This window comes from Erigeron canadensis, chromosome 4 (assembly GCF_010389155.1).
Source record: "Erigeron canadensis isolate Cc75 chromosome 4, C_canadensis_v1, whole genome shotgun sequence".
In the NCBI taxonomy this organism is placed as follows: Eukaryota; Viridiplantae; Streptophyta; class Magnoliopsida; order Asterales; family Asteraceae; genus Erigeron; species Erigeron canadensis.
The window spans coordinates 7315735-7332469 of NC_057764.1; the positions used below are offsets into that span (position 1 = coordinate 7315735).

General features: G+C 37.1%; 1 protein-coding gene and 1 pseudogene across 1 annotated transcript; both read right to left on the minus strand.

Moving 5' to 3' along the window:
- Positions 1–5796: 5796 nt before the first annotated feature.
- Positions 5797–12408, minus strand: LOC122598112 (annotated as a pseudogene).
- A 1174-nt stretch (positions 12409–13582) lies between these two features.
- Positions 13583–16708, minus strand: LOC122596564 (glyceraldehyde-3-phosphate dehydrogenase A, chloroplastic). The gene is made up of 5 exons (XM_043769172.1): positions 16569–16708; positions 16307–16423; positions 14688–14989; positions 14367–14611; positions 13583–14285 (listed from the first exon to the last, which is right to left on the minus strand). The coding sequence occupies exons 1-5, from the start codon at positions 16599–16601 to the stop codon at positions 13783–13785; spliced, it is 1200 nt and encodes a 399-aa protein (XP_043625107.1). The 5' UTR covers positions 16602–16708; the 3' UTR covers positions 13583–13782.
- Positions 16709–16735: the final 27 nt, after the last annotated feature.

Here is a 16735-nt window from a genome sequence, read left to right on the forward strand (position 1 = left end):
GATATATAGTAGGATGCGAATTCTGCATAGATTTGATAGTTGAAACTGAGGAAAATACTATTTATAGATACTGTTTGTCATCAATTTACTGTTAACAAATCTCAACAGTATCTGAGTAGAACAAACACTTTGTCCGTACTTGTCTTAGAAAGTGTTTTGTGTTCTTACTTAAATATATACTTCAATTGTGTTCAGAGTGCATGTCCTAGAAAGTGTTTTTGTGTTCTGAATCACTTCAAGTGTGTTCAATGATTAAGTATTGATATATGTGTTTACACTCTCCGCAACAAAGTATCTAATTAGGACATGATTTGATCTGAAAAATGTCCTCATTTTATTTATTGCTAATTGTTCCACTGATTTTGTACTAGTTTTCTCTGTTTGACCAAAAAAGATTAACACCACATACACAATAGTATTATGCTAAAATAGCCAAACTTGTTTGATTCGATACAAAGATCAAACACACATCTAATATGATGAACGTTACCAGTTGAGACATCGGATCTTTCATCCGCCAATGCATAACATTGCTCAGCACACTAGGGGGTTGCATTTATAAATCACCATGAGCAATGATTGTCAATCTGAGAAAAACATTGTTTCATGACATCGTCTTTCCTGGATGTACAACATTTTGAACTATCATCAGAGCTCCTTGAATGCAGCATATATGTCATTACAATATTGCCAAAAACTGAATATCGTTGGTTGCTATGAAGTTGATTATTAGATGGGCCTCTAACTAAGATGATATTGCTTTTGGATAAAAATTTTGGCGAAAGATGCTTAACAGAAACTGAAGTTGACACATAATTAAGACAGAAAGATGACATTATTATTTCTTGTATATTAAAAATGAGATTAAATTACAGATTATATATAAAACAAAATCATAACCGCCTCTAACTAAGTATTTGTAAATATTTACATTTTTAGTCCTATACTATTAAGTTAGCTACATTCTATCCTTGAACTTCTTTTGACTACATTTGACCACAGTTTATTAAACATCTTCGTAGAAGCTCTTGGGTCTTGTGAAGGTGTCGAGTTCCCTTTAATTCCTTCATGACAGCATGAACTTGATGAAGAGTATTTACACTTTGTATGCCATTATTCCCCCCGCAAATTGACAAGGAGTAAGGATTACAGATTGTCAATTTGGAAAGACAGTTGTAGTGTAGGCGTCTTGGTAGAGCTTTTGTCATGATGTCAGCAATTTGAGCAACAGAGGGGATGAACTTTGGAAGAAGGAGACCCTGTTTAATCTTATCTCTGATGAAATGGCAGTCTATTTCAATATGTTTGGTGCGGGCATGCTGAACAGGGTTGGTGGCTAAGGAGATGGTAGTGGTGACTTGAAGTTTCTGTAAAAGACATCTAATCCATGATATTTCACATGCAGTATCTGCCATGGATCTATATTCTGCTTCAGTTGAAGAGCGAGATACAACTTTCGGTTTCTTAGATTGCCAGGATAGGAGGTTGGTACCCAGAAAGATGGTGAAACCAGTAATGGATCTTCTTGAGATGGGACAACTTGCCCAATCACTGTCACAGTAGACAACAAGGCTTGATGAAGGAGTGGTAGAGAAGAAGAGTCCTTGGCCAGGACAGTTTTTAAGTTACCTTAGAGTTCTAATGAGAGCTTTCATGTGAGTTGTCCTTGGTGAATGAGAGAATTGGCTTAATGTTTGAGCAGCAAATGCTATGTCAGGTCTTGTGATGGTGGGGTTGATGAGTTTACCTACAAGTGTTCTGTAAAGAGTGTGATCAGTGTCAGAGAGTAAGGTGCCTTGAGTGTGGTCAAGTTTGACACTGGCATCAAGTGGTGTGGCTGCAGGCTTAGCATCAAGTAAGTTAGCCAAGTTGAGGAGCTCAAGGGTATATTTTCTTTGGCTGAGAGAAAGTCCATTCTGGTTTCTTAGAAACTCAATGCCAAGATAGTAATGAATGGTACCAAGATCTTTGATGCTAAATTGGTTGTCAAGGTGGGATTTAATTGACTGAATATGTTCAGGATCATTTCCTGCAAGAAGAATATCATCAACATAGACTAGGAGGGCAGTGAAATGTGGTCCTTTTGTGGAGGTGAAAAGAGATGTATCAGCATGACATTGAGTAAACCCAAGTTGGAGTAGAGATTGAGTCAGTTTTTCAAACCACTGTCTGTTTACTTGTTTAAGACCATAAAGGGACTTTGTGAGTTTACAAACATGACCATATGGCTGGGGAGGATAATCCTGTGGTATTGTCATGTATACTTCTTCTGGTAGGTCACCATGTAAGAAAGCATTGTTGACATCAAGTTGTTCTATGGACCAATTGTTTTGAATAGCCACAACAAGTAAAGTTCTAATAGTGGTCATCTTGGCTACTGGTGCAAAAGTTTTAGTGTAATCAGTTCCTTCTTTTTGAGTTAAACCTTTTGCCACAAGTCTAGCTTTAAATTTGTCTATTGTGTCATCAGCTTTGTATTTTACTCTGAAAACCCATTTGCATCCAATTGGTTCTTTTCCAGCAGGTAGAGGGGTGATATCCCAAGTATGATTTTGTTCTAAAGCCAGTAATTCTTTGTTCATAGCCTCTATCCATCTGATGTCTTTAGATGCCTGGTGATATGTGGTGGGTTTAGAGGTGGTAGTGATGTTGTTGATGAGAGATAAAGAGGGAGATGAGAGATTGGAATAGTAGAGGTAATTAGAGTGGTGAAATTTTGAGTGAATGTTATGAATGAGAGATTTTGGGAGGTTGTGATGCTAGTCTGTGAGTTTGGTAGATAGTTGTTTGGTTCTTGAAGATTGTCTGAGAGGAGGAGGTAGGTCTGGTATAGAATAAGGAATTAAGGATGTTGTAGAGGGTGGTGGATCTGAGTTGGGGGCAGGGGGGTCTTGAGTTGTGGTAGAGGGAGAATTGTGAATTGTGGGAGAGGGAGGGTCTGGTATTGTATTGGTGGAAGGTGGAGTGGATAATTCAGAAATGGATGGATTTGCATTAGATGGAAGGGGTTGTAGGAAAGGAGTGGTTGGTGAGGGGTCAGGAGAGGAAAAGGAAGGTGGACTTGATGGTGATTGATCTTTGGATTTTAGATATTGAAAAGGAAAAATAGATTCGTTAAAGAGGACATGCCTACTAGTGTGAATCTTTTGAGTGGTGGGGTCATAGAGTAGGTAACCCTTTTGGTTGGAGGGGTAACCAAGGAAAACAGTGGAGATGGCTCTAGGGACAAATTTGTCATGAGTTTTGTTGTAGAAAAAAGCCTGGCAGCCAATTACTTTCAAATGGTCAATAGATGGTGGTTTACCATAGAGTATCTCATAAGGACTTTTGTTGTTGAGTACAGTGGTGGGGAGTCTATTGATGAGATGTGTGGAAGCTAGAATGCAATATCCCCATAAATGAATTGGAAAGTGTGCTTGAAAATGAATTGACCTAGCCATTTCAAGGAGGTGTTTGTGTTTTCTTTCTACACGAGCATTTTGTTGAGGTGTATATGGGCATGAGGTTTGATGTATAATTCCAGTTGTTTCAAAGAACTATTTGAGAGAGTCATTGAGAAATTCTGTTCCATTATCTGTTCTGATTGTTTTGATTGTGATTTTGAAATGGTTTTTGATGTAAATATAGAAGGATTTAATGGTTGAAATGGCATGGTGTTTATTAGGTAAAAAATATGTCCATGTTGCTCTTGAGTGGTCATCAACAATTGTCAAAAAATACTTGCATTTTTGAATGGTGGGGTGTTTGTAAGGGCCCCATACATCAATGTGCACAACATCAAATAAAGAAGAATCATGAGATTCACTTGAAGTAAAAGGTAGCATATGATGTTTAGACAAAGGACATATTTCACACATAGACTTGGAATCATACTGTACAGAAGTAGGAATAGAGTTTATTTTCTTTATTACAGGAAAAGAACAATGGCCTAATCTGGCATGCCAGAGATAGGCAGAGCTTGTAGTGCTGAGAATGGTTGCCTTTTAATGGACAACAATAGAAGATGCTTCAGGAGAGAAGAGATATAGACCATTACATAGGATGCCATGGGCAATCTGTTTGTCATGGTCCTAAAAAATGCAAGAATTGTGAGTGAAGGTAATGGAAGTATGAAGAGTTAGAAGTCTGCTGATAGAGATGAGATTATAAGTGAAGGTAGGTACATAGAACACATTTTTGAGGGTTATGTGTTCATTTAGAGTAACAGATCCAATTATAGTGACTTGTGTGGTTTGGCCAGTGGGTAAAGACAGGGTTATGGGTATCTTGCAAACATATAGGTCATGCATTTTGTCAAGGGATGTGCAGATATGGTCAGTGGCTCCACTATCATTGATCCAGTCATCTTTGGACTTAGATAGACATGCAGCAATGAATCTGAATTTAGGCTTAGAAGCATGAGTGAAAGAGTATATACCTGCAGTGGGGAGGGATTTTCCAGAGGATTGCCTAGCATTGTCATTGTTGGTGATGAAAAGCATTAGTTGATTTACTTGATTCTGCAGTCGATCAATCTTTGCAGTCATAAGGAGGTCAGATGGTGATGTGGATTGTGTGAAATAGGGGACCTCTTGAGCCTGAGAAGAAGATGCAATATCTGCAGGATTTTCAGGAGTATTTCCAGTGACCATATGCACAGATTTTCCTTTGTAATTGCTGGTATTTGGAACCCTTGGTGAAGGTGGTTGATATTTGTGATGTAGAGGTTGTCCAACAGGGTAGCCAACCAATTTGTAGCATTCTTCCTTTGTGTGGCCTTCCTTGTAACAATATAGACAAATGGTTCCCTTTTTGAAAGTACTTTTTCTTTCAATTGGTAAATTTGACCTCTGAATGTATGGTTTGGGGTTTGGATTGAAAGTGTTGAGAGCAATTGGGGTATTGATGGGCTGTTTGGTGCCCTCTCTTTGTTTCTCTTCTTGCCTAAGCATACTGTAAGCCTTAGAGACTGCAGGAAGTGGTTGCATAAGCAAGATTTGTCCTCTGATATTTGTGTAGCTCTCATCCAAGCCCATCAAGAATTGAACTAGTCTTTTCCTTTGTTCTCTTGACTCATGTTTCTTTCCATTTTCACAAGAACAAACATAGGTACAACCATAGGGTGCTTCTAATACATCAAGTTTGTCCCATAAGCCTTTGAGTTTATGGTAATATGTCTCAATAGGAGTATTAGTTTGGCAGAGTTGAACAATTTCATTTGTTACTTGAAAGATTCTATGGCCATCTAATTGAGAGTAATGTTCATCTAGTTCCCTCCACAAGGCAAAAGCAGAGCTCACAAAGTTCAGACTATTGCTAATTTGATCAGAAACAGTGTTTAAAATCCATGAAATTACCATATCATTTGCTCTTTCCCAAAGAGGCCTTAGTTCTGATGTAGGATCAGGTTCTTTATACTCACCAGTCACAATTTTCAATTTATTCTTTGCACTTAGGGCTATAGACATTGAACGTTTCCAAGAACTGTAATTTTCAGATCCAATGAGTTTCTTGGTTATTAGTAGGATACCTCGATGGTCATTTTGATGAATGTAGAGTGGATGATTGACTAAATCAATCGAAGGATCAAGCGGAGGAGGCGGAGGAGTTGTGTCAGTAACCGCCATGAAGATTCTTCAATTTTGACCACAAAACCCTAAATTTCCAAAAATTGGTCGGATTGTCACCGGAGAAGATGATTAGAAGGAGTTAGGGTTTGATCGGAGTGATTGATAGATCGAATTGACACCGAATTGAAGCTTTATTTTGCTTCAATTAAGCTCTGATACCATAACAGAAACTGAAGTTGACACATAATTGAGAGAGAAAGATGACATTATTATTTCTTGTATATTAAAAATGAGATTAAATTACAGATTATATATAAAACAAAATCATAACCGCCTCTAACTAACTATTTGTAAATATTTACATTTTTAGTCCTATACTATTAAGTTAGCTACATTCTATCCTTGAACTTTTTTTGACTACATTTGACTACAGTTTATTAAACATCTTCGTAGAAGCTCTTGGGTCTTGTGAAGGTGTCGAGTTCCCTTTAAGTCTTTCATGACAGCATGGACTTGATGAAGAGTATTTACACTTTGTATGTCATTAATGCTCTGCTTATTTCCTTCTCCGTCTTGAGCTCAAGAAACCGAATCTGGTTAAACGCTGCTCATTTTGCAACATTACTGTCATCAACCATTTACTAATTATAAGCATATATGTCATTACGATAACTTCCATTTAAGGCTAATTTGGGCCTTTGATCCATACTGACTAATTTTAAACTGAAAGTATAGTTCAAGTTACCCCACATCCCACACACACAAAAATAATAATCAATAAAATCTCGGATCCCCTGTACTAGTTAACTGTATAATTAAGCTTCCTTTGGGCTTAAATATCTATGTTTCAAATTTCGCTTTTTGATCCTTAAATATGAGACTTAAACTTAGTCTTAATCACGAATTGATTGCCACATTAGTTGCTCCCACATTAAAAAGGTGAGTCAGTATTTTAAAACTAATTGACAGTATAGTGACCAAATGAATAAAAAGAATGAACATGATTAAAAATAAGGATTTTGAAGAAATACATTATAACCTGGTGACTTTAACCAACGAATTTAATAAGCTAACTTTTCTCAATTTGGTAAGGAATCGAATATGGATTCTAACTTGCAACATTAAAGCCTAACAGATAACAAACTTTCTAAACTTACAAATACCTTGATAGATCCTTTCTGAGAAACATCGATCAGTATCTGATACGACTATAAGGCGTTCAATGTCATGCGCATTGACATACTCTTTATGTTCTGTAAGGCATGGATCCAAAATTGGAACAAACTCCACCTGGTAGAGACACAATCACGTACATCATTTGAATGTATAGTAGTCAGGAAACACTTTGAAATTCTTAGAGATGCCATACTCGAAAGATTTACTCATAATTGGGTGGTTATGTTTAATTAGTCATTCCTTGAATTAAAATAGATGAACTGTGGGTTGAATGAGTTAAACGATTTGAAAGTGATCCATGAGTATTAAAATACATAAAAGCATCGTAAAGCGCTTTAATTAGTAAGTAAGATTATACTGTAAAAATAAATTAAAGGATAACCGATGAAAAGCGTACTTGTGGGCCGAGGCAACCCACCCGTTTTGACCATAGTTAAAAATAACCCCTTTTACATACTTGAATGATATCTGTTTTGTAAATATCAACACATGAATGCTGAATGATGGTTTCCAAAGCATGACGGAACCCAAGTTTCGTGAAAAAAATGAAACAGTATTTATTACTTCCAGAGCACTTTATAGCAAAAACTACTGACGTTTACAAAAGTTCCTTCGTACACTTAGAGATTAAAATAAGATAAACTAAAATCCAACCTTACATATTCGGATTGCCTGACATGGTGAAAGAATCATAGCCATGAGCCACCAACAGCAAGCAAGGTTCTTTTCGTAAGTGAGCAAAGACTGTTATCCTTACTCCTATACATCGTCATCAAAAACACTAGAAAAGCTAGCATAAGTTTCAGGTTATAAAAAAGGTATATTGTCTAGAAAGTGAAAGAAGATTAAGGGGTTCTTTAAATGTGCATTCAAAGTGATTATCGAATGTTTGGAAAAAAAAAAAAAAAGGTCGACAATTTTTCTGATTATTAAAGGTCAAAATTATCACATTTGAAGAAGCAGGTAACGATTTCTTTTAAAATGTTTATTAACTGGATATTTTTAGAGATGAAATGTTGGCAATTACTAGCCATTTACAAATGACCAGAGTGAATTCAGGATATAAGCCGATATGTGTATAAAAAGAACACCTTAAAGGCAATGAGCCAAACCGGTCAGAAGTAATCCAGAGTGTACATCTAATGGATACAACCTACTAACCGCTTTATTCAAAGGATATTATGATGGTAAAAGTTATTATATTATAATCATATTAACTTAGAGATACATATATAACTAACATAATGATGCAACCGGATAACTTTTTTCATTCATAGTGTCCGGTGAATTTCAAAAGGATACTGATACAACACAAAGTAGTCAAAAGCATATCATATATTTTGGAACATCATTTAGGTAGAAAATGGAAGTAGCCTCTCTGCTTAGATAGAGGTAAGGTCTGCCCGCAGGTATTGGGGCTCAAAACCCGCGGAAGACGGCACTAAGCAGTTTCTTTTTTTATATTTTGAAACTTCAAGAAATATGGTGGGGATAAGAACTTATTCTTATGTATAAGCCTATAGAGAAGCTGTGCATTTAGCCTTTGTTTACGTCCAACTCGGTCTACTTCGATTTGAGTTAATCTTTGAGATAAAAAATGGTCGTTAAAATGCAATTTTATCAAACACCCCCAAAACCATAATGATATATGTAGATATATATTTCAAGTATGAATATTAAAAAGGGGAAGTGGAAATTGGATTGCAAAAACTAACGCTGAGATTCGTAATTTTATCAAATGAAACCGAAGAAAAAAGATATGATATTATAACCATATCGTCCAAAATATGAAAGACAGAGATGAGGAAATACCTTGTTGTGTCGACGTGGGGGATATGGGATATGAGGGGCCAGTAGGAGCCATTTTTGCTGCATCTTTTTTTTAGATCTGGGCAGTCATTAAGGACACTCAAACTTAAAAGCGAAGGAAACAACATTTTTGGGAGATGTTTCATCTTTGGGCATTTGATAAAGTGGAGATATTGAAGGGAGGCGAGGTGTTGGACCCCCTTTGAAAATGATTTCAGTTTCTTAAAATTATTTATCCACAGATCAGTAAGAGATGAAGGAAGAAGATGGGACAATTGACTAAAATCAATCACATCCTCATCATCATCTGACGATGATCCCCCGTTTAAGATTAGCGATACAAGTGACAGAGGGAAATTCTGTGGCCCCCATTTTGAGATGGGCTTCTTCAGGCCCCCAATTCTAAGGGAAGCCAACTTGGGAGGCCAAAGTCCACGAGGAAAGGATGCATCCAATCTTGGACAACTTGTAATCCGCATGTATTTTAAGGATCCCAGATCCAACAATTGGTGGTCAGGAAACGACACTAGACTTGAACACTCATGTATTTGCAATGAGGTGAGGTGAAGGAAGCAATTCAATTCAATGATTAATTTCAGATGTGGCAGGTTACTAATCTCTACATGTTCAACCGTTGGCATGCTACTTCCGTGGTTGAAAATCATCTTACTCGTGTCTCCTCCTCCTTCATATCCTCCAAACTCCTTTTTCATTACTTTCTCACATCTCGAAATGGTAACTGACTTGAGCTTCTGCCCTCCTCCCGACGTGAAGGAGATATCCGTAAGTGAATCACAAAGAAAGATATACAACGTCTCTATGCTATTTGGAACACTACAACGCTCCATGTTCTCACATACCCATATCTCCAACTTACGAAGAGATGTCAGGTGGAGGTTGCTCCCACAATCACCGTCCTCTTCTTTAATCCCCAATCTCACCAAATTATCACAATGTTTTATATTCAAGTTCCTTAAGTTCACAAAAACCTTACTTGCCTTTGCTTCTGATTCCCATAAGTATTTAATCTCCTTGCAACACTTAATACTTAGTTCTTCAACTGACCCAATAAATTCCATAACACCTTCCCACACATCATCCGTAAGCCCTGAAATATTATCTATTTTCAACTTGGTTACTGATGAAGCTATTTGAACCAGACTTCTCAACACACAATCGCCACATTGACTTACTTTTAACACCCTCAATGAAGGTAATGCTTCAAGTGAAACTTTAGCCAATTTAGGACAAGATTTGATATGAAGCTCTTGAAGACATGGAAACACAATCCCACTATTGGCTGACCACATTTCCCACCCCAACATATCATCAAAATTTAGAATTTCAAGTAAAGGAAATGTACGACCATTTCCAAGTAACTCCAGACCCACAACTTTCACTTCATGCAACCCTTTCAAGGACAACTCCTTAAGTGACGGTAACTGCCCGAGTGATGGTAAAGATAAACATCTTTTACAGTCATGTATTGACACATGTTTCAACTGAAGAAACAATGGATCCCCAACCCAATTTGGAAGTTCTATTCCCCCATAAGACACCACTTTAAGTTGATTTAAGCTTTCATTATGAGGCTTGAGCTCATTTAAGACCTCATTCTCAACCATTGTTTTTCGAGAACCATCAAACACATCACTCCATTCGACTTCTAACTCACTAAACCTCTTTTCTGAAAAGTTTGCGTCTCGTGCGTCAATTGAACTTTGAACTTTATCCAATCCCTTAATAGAAATTTTCCCACATATATTCTTTAGACTTTTAAGCTCATGTAGTTGAAATCCATTCTCACCTTCAATAATGATCTTGGAGAGAGTTTGTAAGTTGCTCAAGTCACCAATCCTCGACGGTAACTTATTCAAAGACGGAGTATTTCGGACGTCAAAATGCCGCAAATTTTTTAGTTTTGAGAAGCTGTTGGGCAACTTAGCAAGATCATAACATTCAAAAACAATCAATACTTGTAAATTGTAGAGATTGCAAATGCTTTATGGTAGATGTGTGATTTTAGTTCGAGATAGATTAAGATACCGCAAGTGCCTTAAACTACCAATGGACTCGGGCACTTCAGCAATCTCAAAATTACTCAAGCATAGAACCCTTAACAATGGTAACTTAGGAAGTAAGTCATCGAGAATCTTATTCGATAAGTAGAAGCGTTGCCAATCTTTTAAGCTTTCTAGTAACCCAAGAGACGTTACCATGAATGTTCTCATACTTTTAGCTCTGCTAACTTCTTCAAACTTCTTGTAAGCTACATATTCTTCAAGGTCAAATGACATATGACGGTACTTATTCGCCACTTCTTTCCTGGTATCTCTCACCGTCACATTGTTTAACCTTAAAAAGAATTCTCCAGCAACAGATGTGGCCAAGTCATTCATGAGATCATGCATTACATATAATGATTCATTTGGCACATGCTGGAAAAAGGACCTTGACAACAACTCTTCAAAATATACATGGCCCAATTGTTCTTCTGTCGAATTGGCAGGAGGAGATTGCCGCAAAAGCCCTTCAGCCATCCACAACAAAACCAAATCATCCCTATCAAACATATAGTCTTTCGGGAACAAAGAACAATATGCAAACAACCGCTTTAAACGTGCAGAAAGATCATGGTAGCTTACTTTAAGTGCTGGAATAATTCCACCCCCATCTTCTAACCTCCATATTTCACTATGTAAAACTTCCTTCCAGTATTCTTCTTCATTTTGTTTTGTCCTCAATAGCCTACCAAGTGCTTTTAAAGCCAAAGGCAAACCATTACATTTTTTGATAATGCTTTCACCATGTGGTTTGAGCGTTGGATGTGAATCAAAGTCATTTACACCTAATGCATGTTGTACCAATAATGACAAAGCATCATCAGGAGACAGACTCGGCAGGTGGTTTAAATGATTGTAACCTAACTTTTTGAGCAATTGCTCCTTTCGTGTTGTCATGATGATCTTACTTCCGTGAGCGCATGCATGAAACGGACCCACCAGGATTTCCCAATCTTCACAACTTTCACTCCATACATCATCTAAAACTAGCAGAAATGTTTTATCCCTGAGATGATCTTTAAGAGCTACTTGAAGGAGGTTTAAATCTGCGAATTCCCTGTTTTCACCCGTGATAGATTGAAAGATAATTTTACTTATGGCAAAATTATCAAACTCGTCGGAAACACAAACCCACGCCTTTAATTGGAAATGATCATTGACCTGCTTTTCGTCATACAAAAGTCTAGCTAGAGTAGTTTTACCTACCCCGCCCATACCAACTATGGGAACAATGCTAAAGTTCTGATCACATTTTTCACCCCCCAATAATCTATGGACTAATTCATCTTTTTCTGTTTCTCGTCCAACAATACTAGATACATCTACCAAAGAGGTCTGATACTTTCTATTTATATCTTTTGTCTTACATGTTTCACAATCAAACCAAGCTTATTTTTTTCTTTTTCAAGATCTTGCAACCTAGTGTTAATATTATCCAACTTGTGATGCATCCTATTACTAATTGATAAATTTGTGCAACAAGTCGGGATGATCAGCTTTTTTACCTTGCTGGTGATGGCTGCAGATTGTTGTGTCAACTCATGGTGCATGGCGTCGGTTGCCAGGCTATCAAGTATGTCGTCCATATCATAAGCGAGATGTTGGAGACCATTCAGCCACTGTGTAACTGCTTCATCAGTTATTTCTTTTTCGGAAGCATCATTCAGCACATTTGTGATCTGGGTCAACGACCTCTCCAAGTTTTTGAGATCAGAATGAATTTGCTGAGAGCGAACATACTTGTTCTTAGCTTCAGTGGCCAGCTTCTGGATAACCATTTTAAGGATGTCAGCAGCAATTACTTCAGCCATTTTTTTCGATGAGAGCACAGAATAGATTCAGTAGAGATGTATTTATGTAAAAATGAGTGTAAATGAAAGAGTTTTTCAACCATTGTTTATAGTGGTAATTTTAGTCTTCAAAGGTTATGGTCAACTGTTTGTTAGCCCAATAAAAAAATTAATTGTAGATATATTCATTATCAAGACAAAGACAGTTATGGAAGTATCTATAGATTTTCTACTAACCAATATGAATCCGCACATATAATATGATTGAAAAGTGCAAGTGGGAGTTGGGATGGTGTAACAACCCAAATGAAGCTAACGAAATTGTACCCTTCATGCAAAGGAGTGGATGCTTCTGAAAAGGTAGATAAATTGATTTATCATTAGTTATAAAAATGCTTCACGTAGTTTTTGGCATTCAATTATTACATGGGGTGATCGATTCAAATTGTTTGGGGTGAAGTTAATAGTTTATTGTGACAAAAAAACGATTTCTGACATGTGATGTTCAATGATTTATTCTCATGCTATGCAAGAATGCCATGTTTTTGTTCTAGATTTATTTTCATGAAGGGAAAAAACTTACCCCAGCAAATCTATATCAGAAAAGATAGGCGTTCCAAATTTATATCTAAACGAGCATATCTTTGGTCAAACCGTATGCAGGACTACATCAACGACCTCGAATATAGATCTCTTGCAAATTCATGGATTGAAGATCGAACCCTGGCCTTTTACTTCACAGATGATATTTTCTACTACATCCAACACAACTTTTCTAAAGAGTGAATGGCCGACACTCTAAATTTTCCTATAGGTTTTAAAATTTTCCTATAAGTTTTTAACAATTACCCCCTTATATAATTTTTATGGATTATTTTAATTTTGATCCCTTTGGGATTTTTTTTTGGTATCGCCTCTGGGTTATACAATATTGTTCAAGTTTGTTAACAATTACTGTATTAGTTTTGAAGATTGGATTGCAGACTTCAATTTTTGATAAAGTTTGCAGACTTTAATTTGTGATATAGAAATTGTATGATAAACGGATTGTCACATGTTTGGGATCACGATCTATGATTAGTATTTGAATGTACATCATCTATATTAGTATTTTTAGAAGTCTATCACTTACATTTGAAACAAACAAAAAATATTTATAACCAAATGATATTACGATAATCTTAGAGAACACGAATGAGCCAATGAGAAGAGGAAAGCTTTTATTTCTCTTTAGAATAATGATATTCCAAAACACTTGAAAGTCTGATTGTATTACATTACATTACAGTACATACATATATAGGATTATATATATTTGACACAAAAAAGAATTAGATAGCTTGGAAGAAAATGGTAACAATTAAAGGGAGCTAGTGACAGAAGCCGATGGATAATTTACTTCCATTGATTGGCAACAATGTCAGCCAAATCAACCACCCTCTGTGAGTAACCCCATTCATTGTCATACCATGCAATCACCTTCACCATATCATCTCCCATAACCATTGTCAAGGAAGAGTCAACGGTTGACGAGACATCACTACATCTAAAGTCAACAGACACGAGTGGCTCATCACACACCGATAAGATACCGTTCAGCTCATTGGCTGCAGCTTCTCGGAATGCGGCATTCACCTCCTCAGCAAAGGTCTTCTTTGAAACCTGAACAACCAGGTCCACTACAGATACATTTGGTGTAGGCACACGCAGAGCAATACCGTTGAGCTTCCCTTTGAGTGATGGCAACACAAGTGCCACGGCCTTTGCTGCACCAGTGGATGTTGGGACAATGTTGAGTGCTGCAGCCCGTGCACGTCTTAAGTCACGGTGGCTAGCATCCAAAAGTCGCTGGTCTCCGGTATAAGAGTGAGTGGTGGTCATTGTTCCCTTTATAATTCCTGCACGTGACCAAGTAATTATATACATGGAACTAGTTTTTGGCATATTAAGCAAAAAGAACGCACGGAAGAATAACATACCGAATTTTTGGTCAATGACTTTGACGAAAGGAGCAAGGCAGTTGGTGGTGCAGGAGGCGTTACTTATGATGTTTTCAGAATGGTTGTACAGATCAGCATTGACACCAACAACATAAGTAGGAATGTCACCTTTCCCTGGTGCGGTGATCAGAACCTTCTTTGCTCCAGCTTCAATGTGCTTCCCAGCTCCATCTCTGTCAACAAACACTCCAGTGCCTTCTATCACCAAATCAATCCCCATTTCCCTGCATTCATGTTAACTTACTTATATATCCATATATCCCAATTCCTGTTATGATAGCTAGAATGAAAGATGCGTACCCCCATGGGAGGTTGGATGGGTTGCGGTCAGAGACAACTTTGATGATCTTTCCATCAACGGAAATCGCGCTGTCTCCTGAAGGTTTAACATCTGCGTCAAATATTCCGAGAGTTGAGTCATATTTGAGAAGGTGGGAGGCTTGTTTGACACCGCCGGTGTCATTGATAGCAATAACATCCAGAGGGGAGTCCTTCCTGCCATGCCAACATCGCAAGAAATTTCTTCCAATGCGCCCAAATCCATTGATGGCTACCTTCAGCTTTGCTTCCACCGGTCCCTTACAACCCTTTCCTGTACCGACCTAATTGCCAAACTCTTGCTTAATTATTATTGTTGCCATTGGCATTATATATTTCAAATCAAAAAAAAAAAAAAAAATTCTTTGACAATGGAAATGAGATGTATGGAGTAATGAGAGAAATCTGATTCGACTATTTTAGGACAGTTGAAGCTTATTCTTAACAATTTGAGATCTAACAAAATTACTCTATCTAAAGAAAAATTAACCAGATTTAGCAAAGTTTTCAAATAACTTATTAGATGTGTATTTCTTAATTATTTAGAGGGGTAGCAATGGTTGGTGGTTGCCTTCATGGTCTCCTGGTCGTTTTCCCTCAACCTTGAGCTCACCCCATTGTGTGAGACTAGTAGTTGTGGTTGGGTGGCTCATGATGCGTACAACAAAAGAAGTTTAAATCTTTTTTCCTACTCTCTCTCGAGTTATATATATACATCAATAAAAAAGTTTAACATGCAACGATGTATAAATTTCAGAAGTTTGGAGTGATATATATATCAATAAAAATGTTTAACGTGAAAATATGTAAAAAAGGAAAAGTACTTTGGTGTAGTGGTTGAGAAGTGGTTGGATTATTTTTTCTATTGTGGCGCTGATGAGGACTAGTGGACTAGCGGTGGTTACCACATAGTAGAAAACCCACCGTTACCACCCTTAAAGATTAATAATACAGTATATGGAAAACCAGGGGGATTAAACAACTGCAAACTGCAAGTCTGCAAGCATACGGTTTCATCTGAAATTTCGCACACTTTTGTTTTTAAACAAGGAATTGTATGGAAGATCAACTCATCGGGACTATTAAAGACATAATAGTGCTGAACCAATGGACTCTCTGTTTCAAGGAAACCGACAACAATAGCAATGGCTATATGGGCCATCGAGGCTGTTACTTCTTAATATTTCTTAAATAGTTAGGACCAACGAGCATTTAATTTATCGGTTTTGCGATGTATGATCCAATCAACATATAGTTACGTTGTAGATAAAATAATTGGTGCCGATATCAGGTATTATATGTGTAAGTTGCCTACTAAAAAATGAATATATACGTAGACGTGGTATCTAATATACTTGAGAGTGAGTATATATGAATCGGATAGTACACGATGGAACTTTTAAGGGGCCAAAGGGGGTTCGAGCCCCTCCAAAAGTTTTTGTTTTTAACACTAATTTTTTATACACTTTTCAAAAATAATTTTCATAATATATATTAGCCCCTCTAACAAAGCTAAATTTTATGTCTCATTAAAATCCGCCCCTCCATAGCTAGTGTTCAAGTTCCGCCATTGATAGTACAGTATATAGTGAAGTACTTACGAACGAGGTTTGGAAGGAAACCATGGAGACGAAGTCATCAGAAACTTTCCTTTCAAAAGGAAGAGGTGCAAATGAGCTACGGAGGCCAGCAAATTCAGAAAATCCCTTAGCATTTGCCTATAACCAAACAACAAACATATATATTTAATTAAACAGCAATAAGAAGAAACGAAGTATGTGGACTAGCTAAAAAAAAGAATATGCATATGCATATATATAAGATATAAATATATGCATGCATAATGTGAGCTAGATAAGGAACCTGGAGGGAAGAATTGGCCATAGTGAAGGCCATGCTGATGATGTATGGTTGTATGCAAGAGATCAGTTAAGGTTTTGAGGGGTTGTTTGTAAGGTTATAGTGTGGATGAGGTTGATTGGCTATCACAGATAAGCCTATCTATCATCCAATCTTATGGTTGTGGTTGA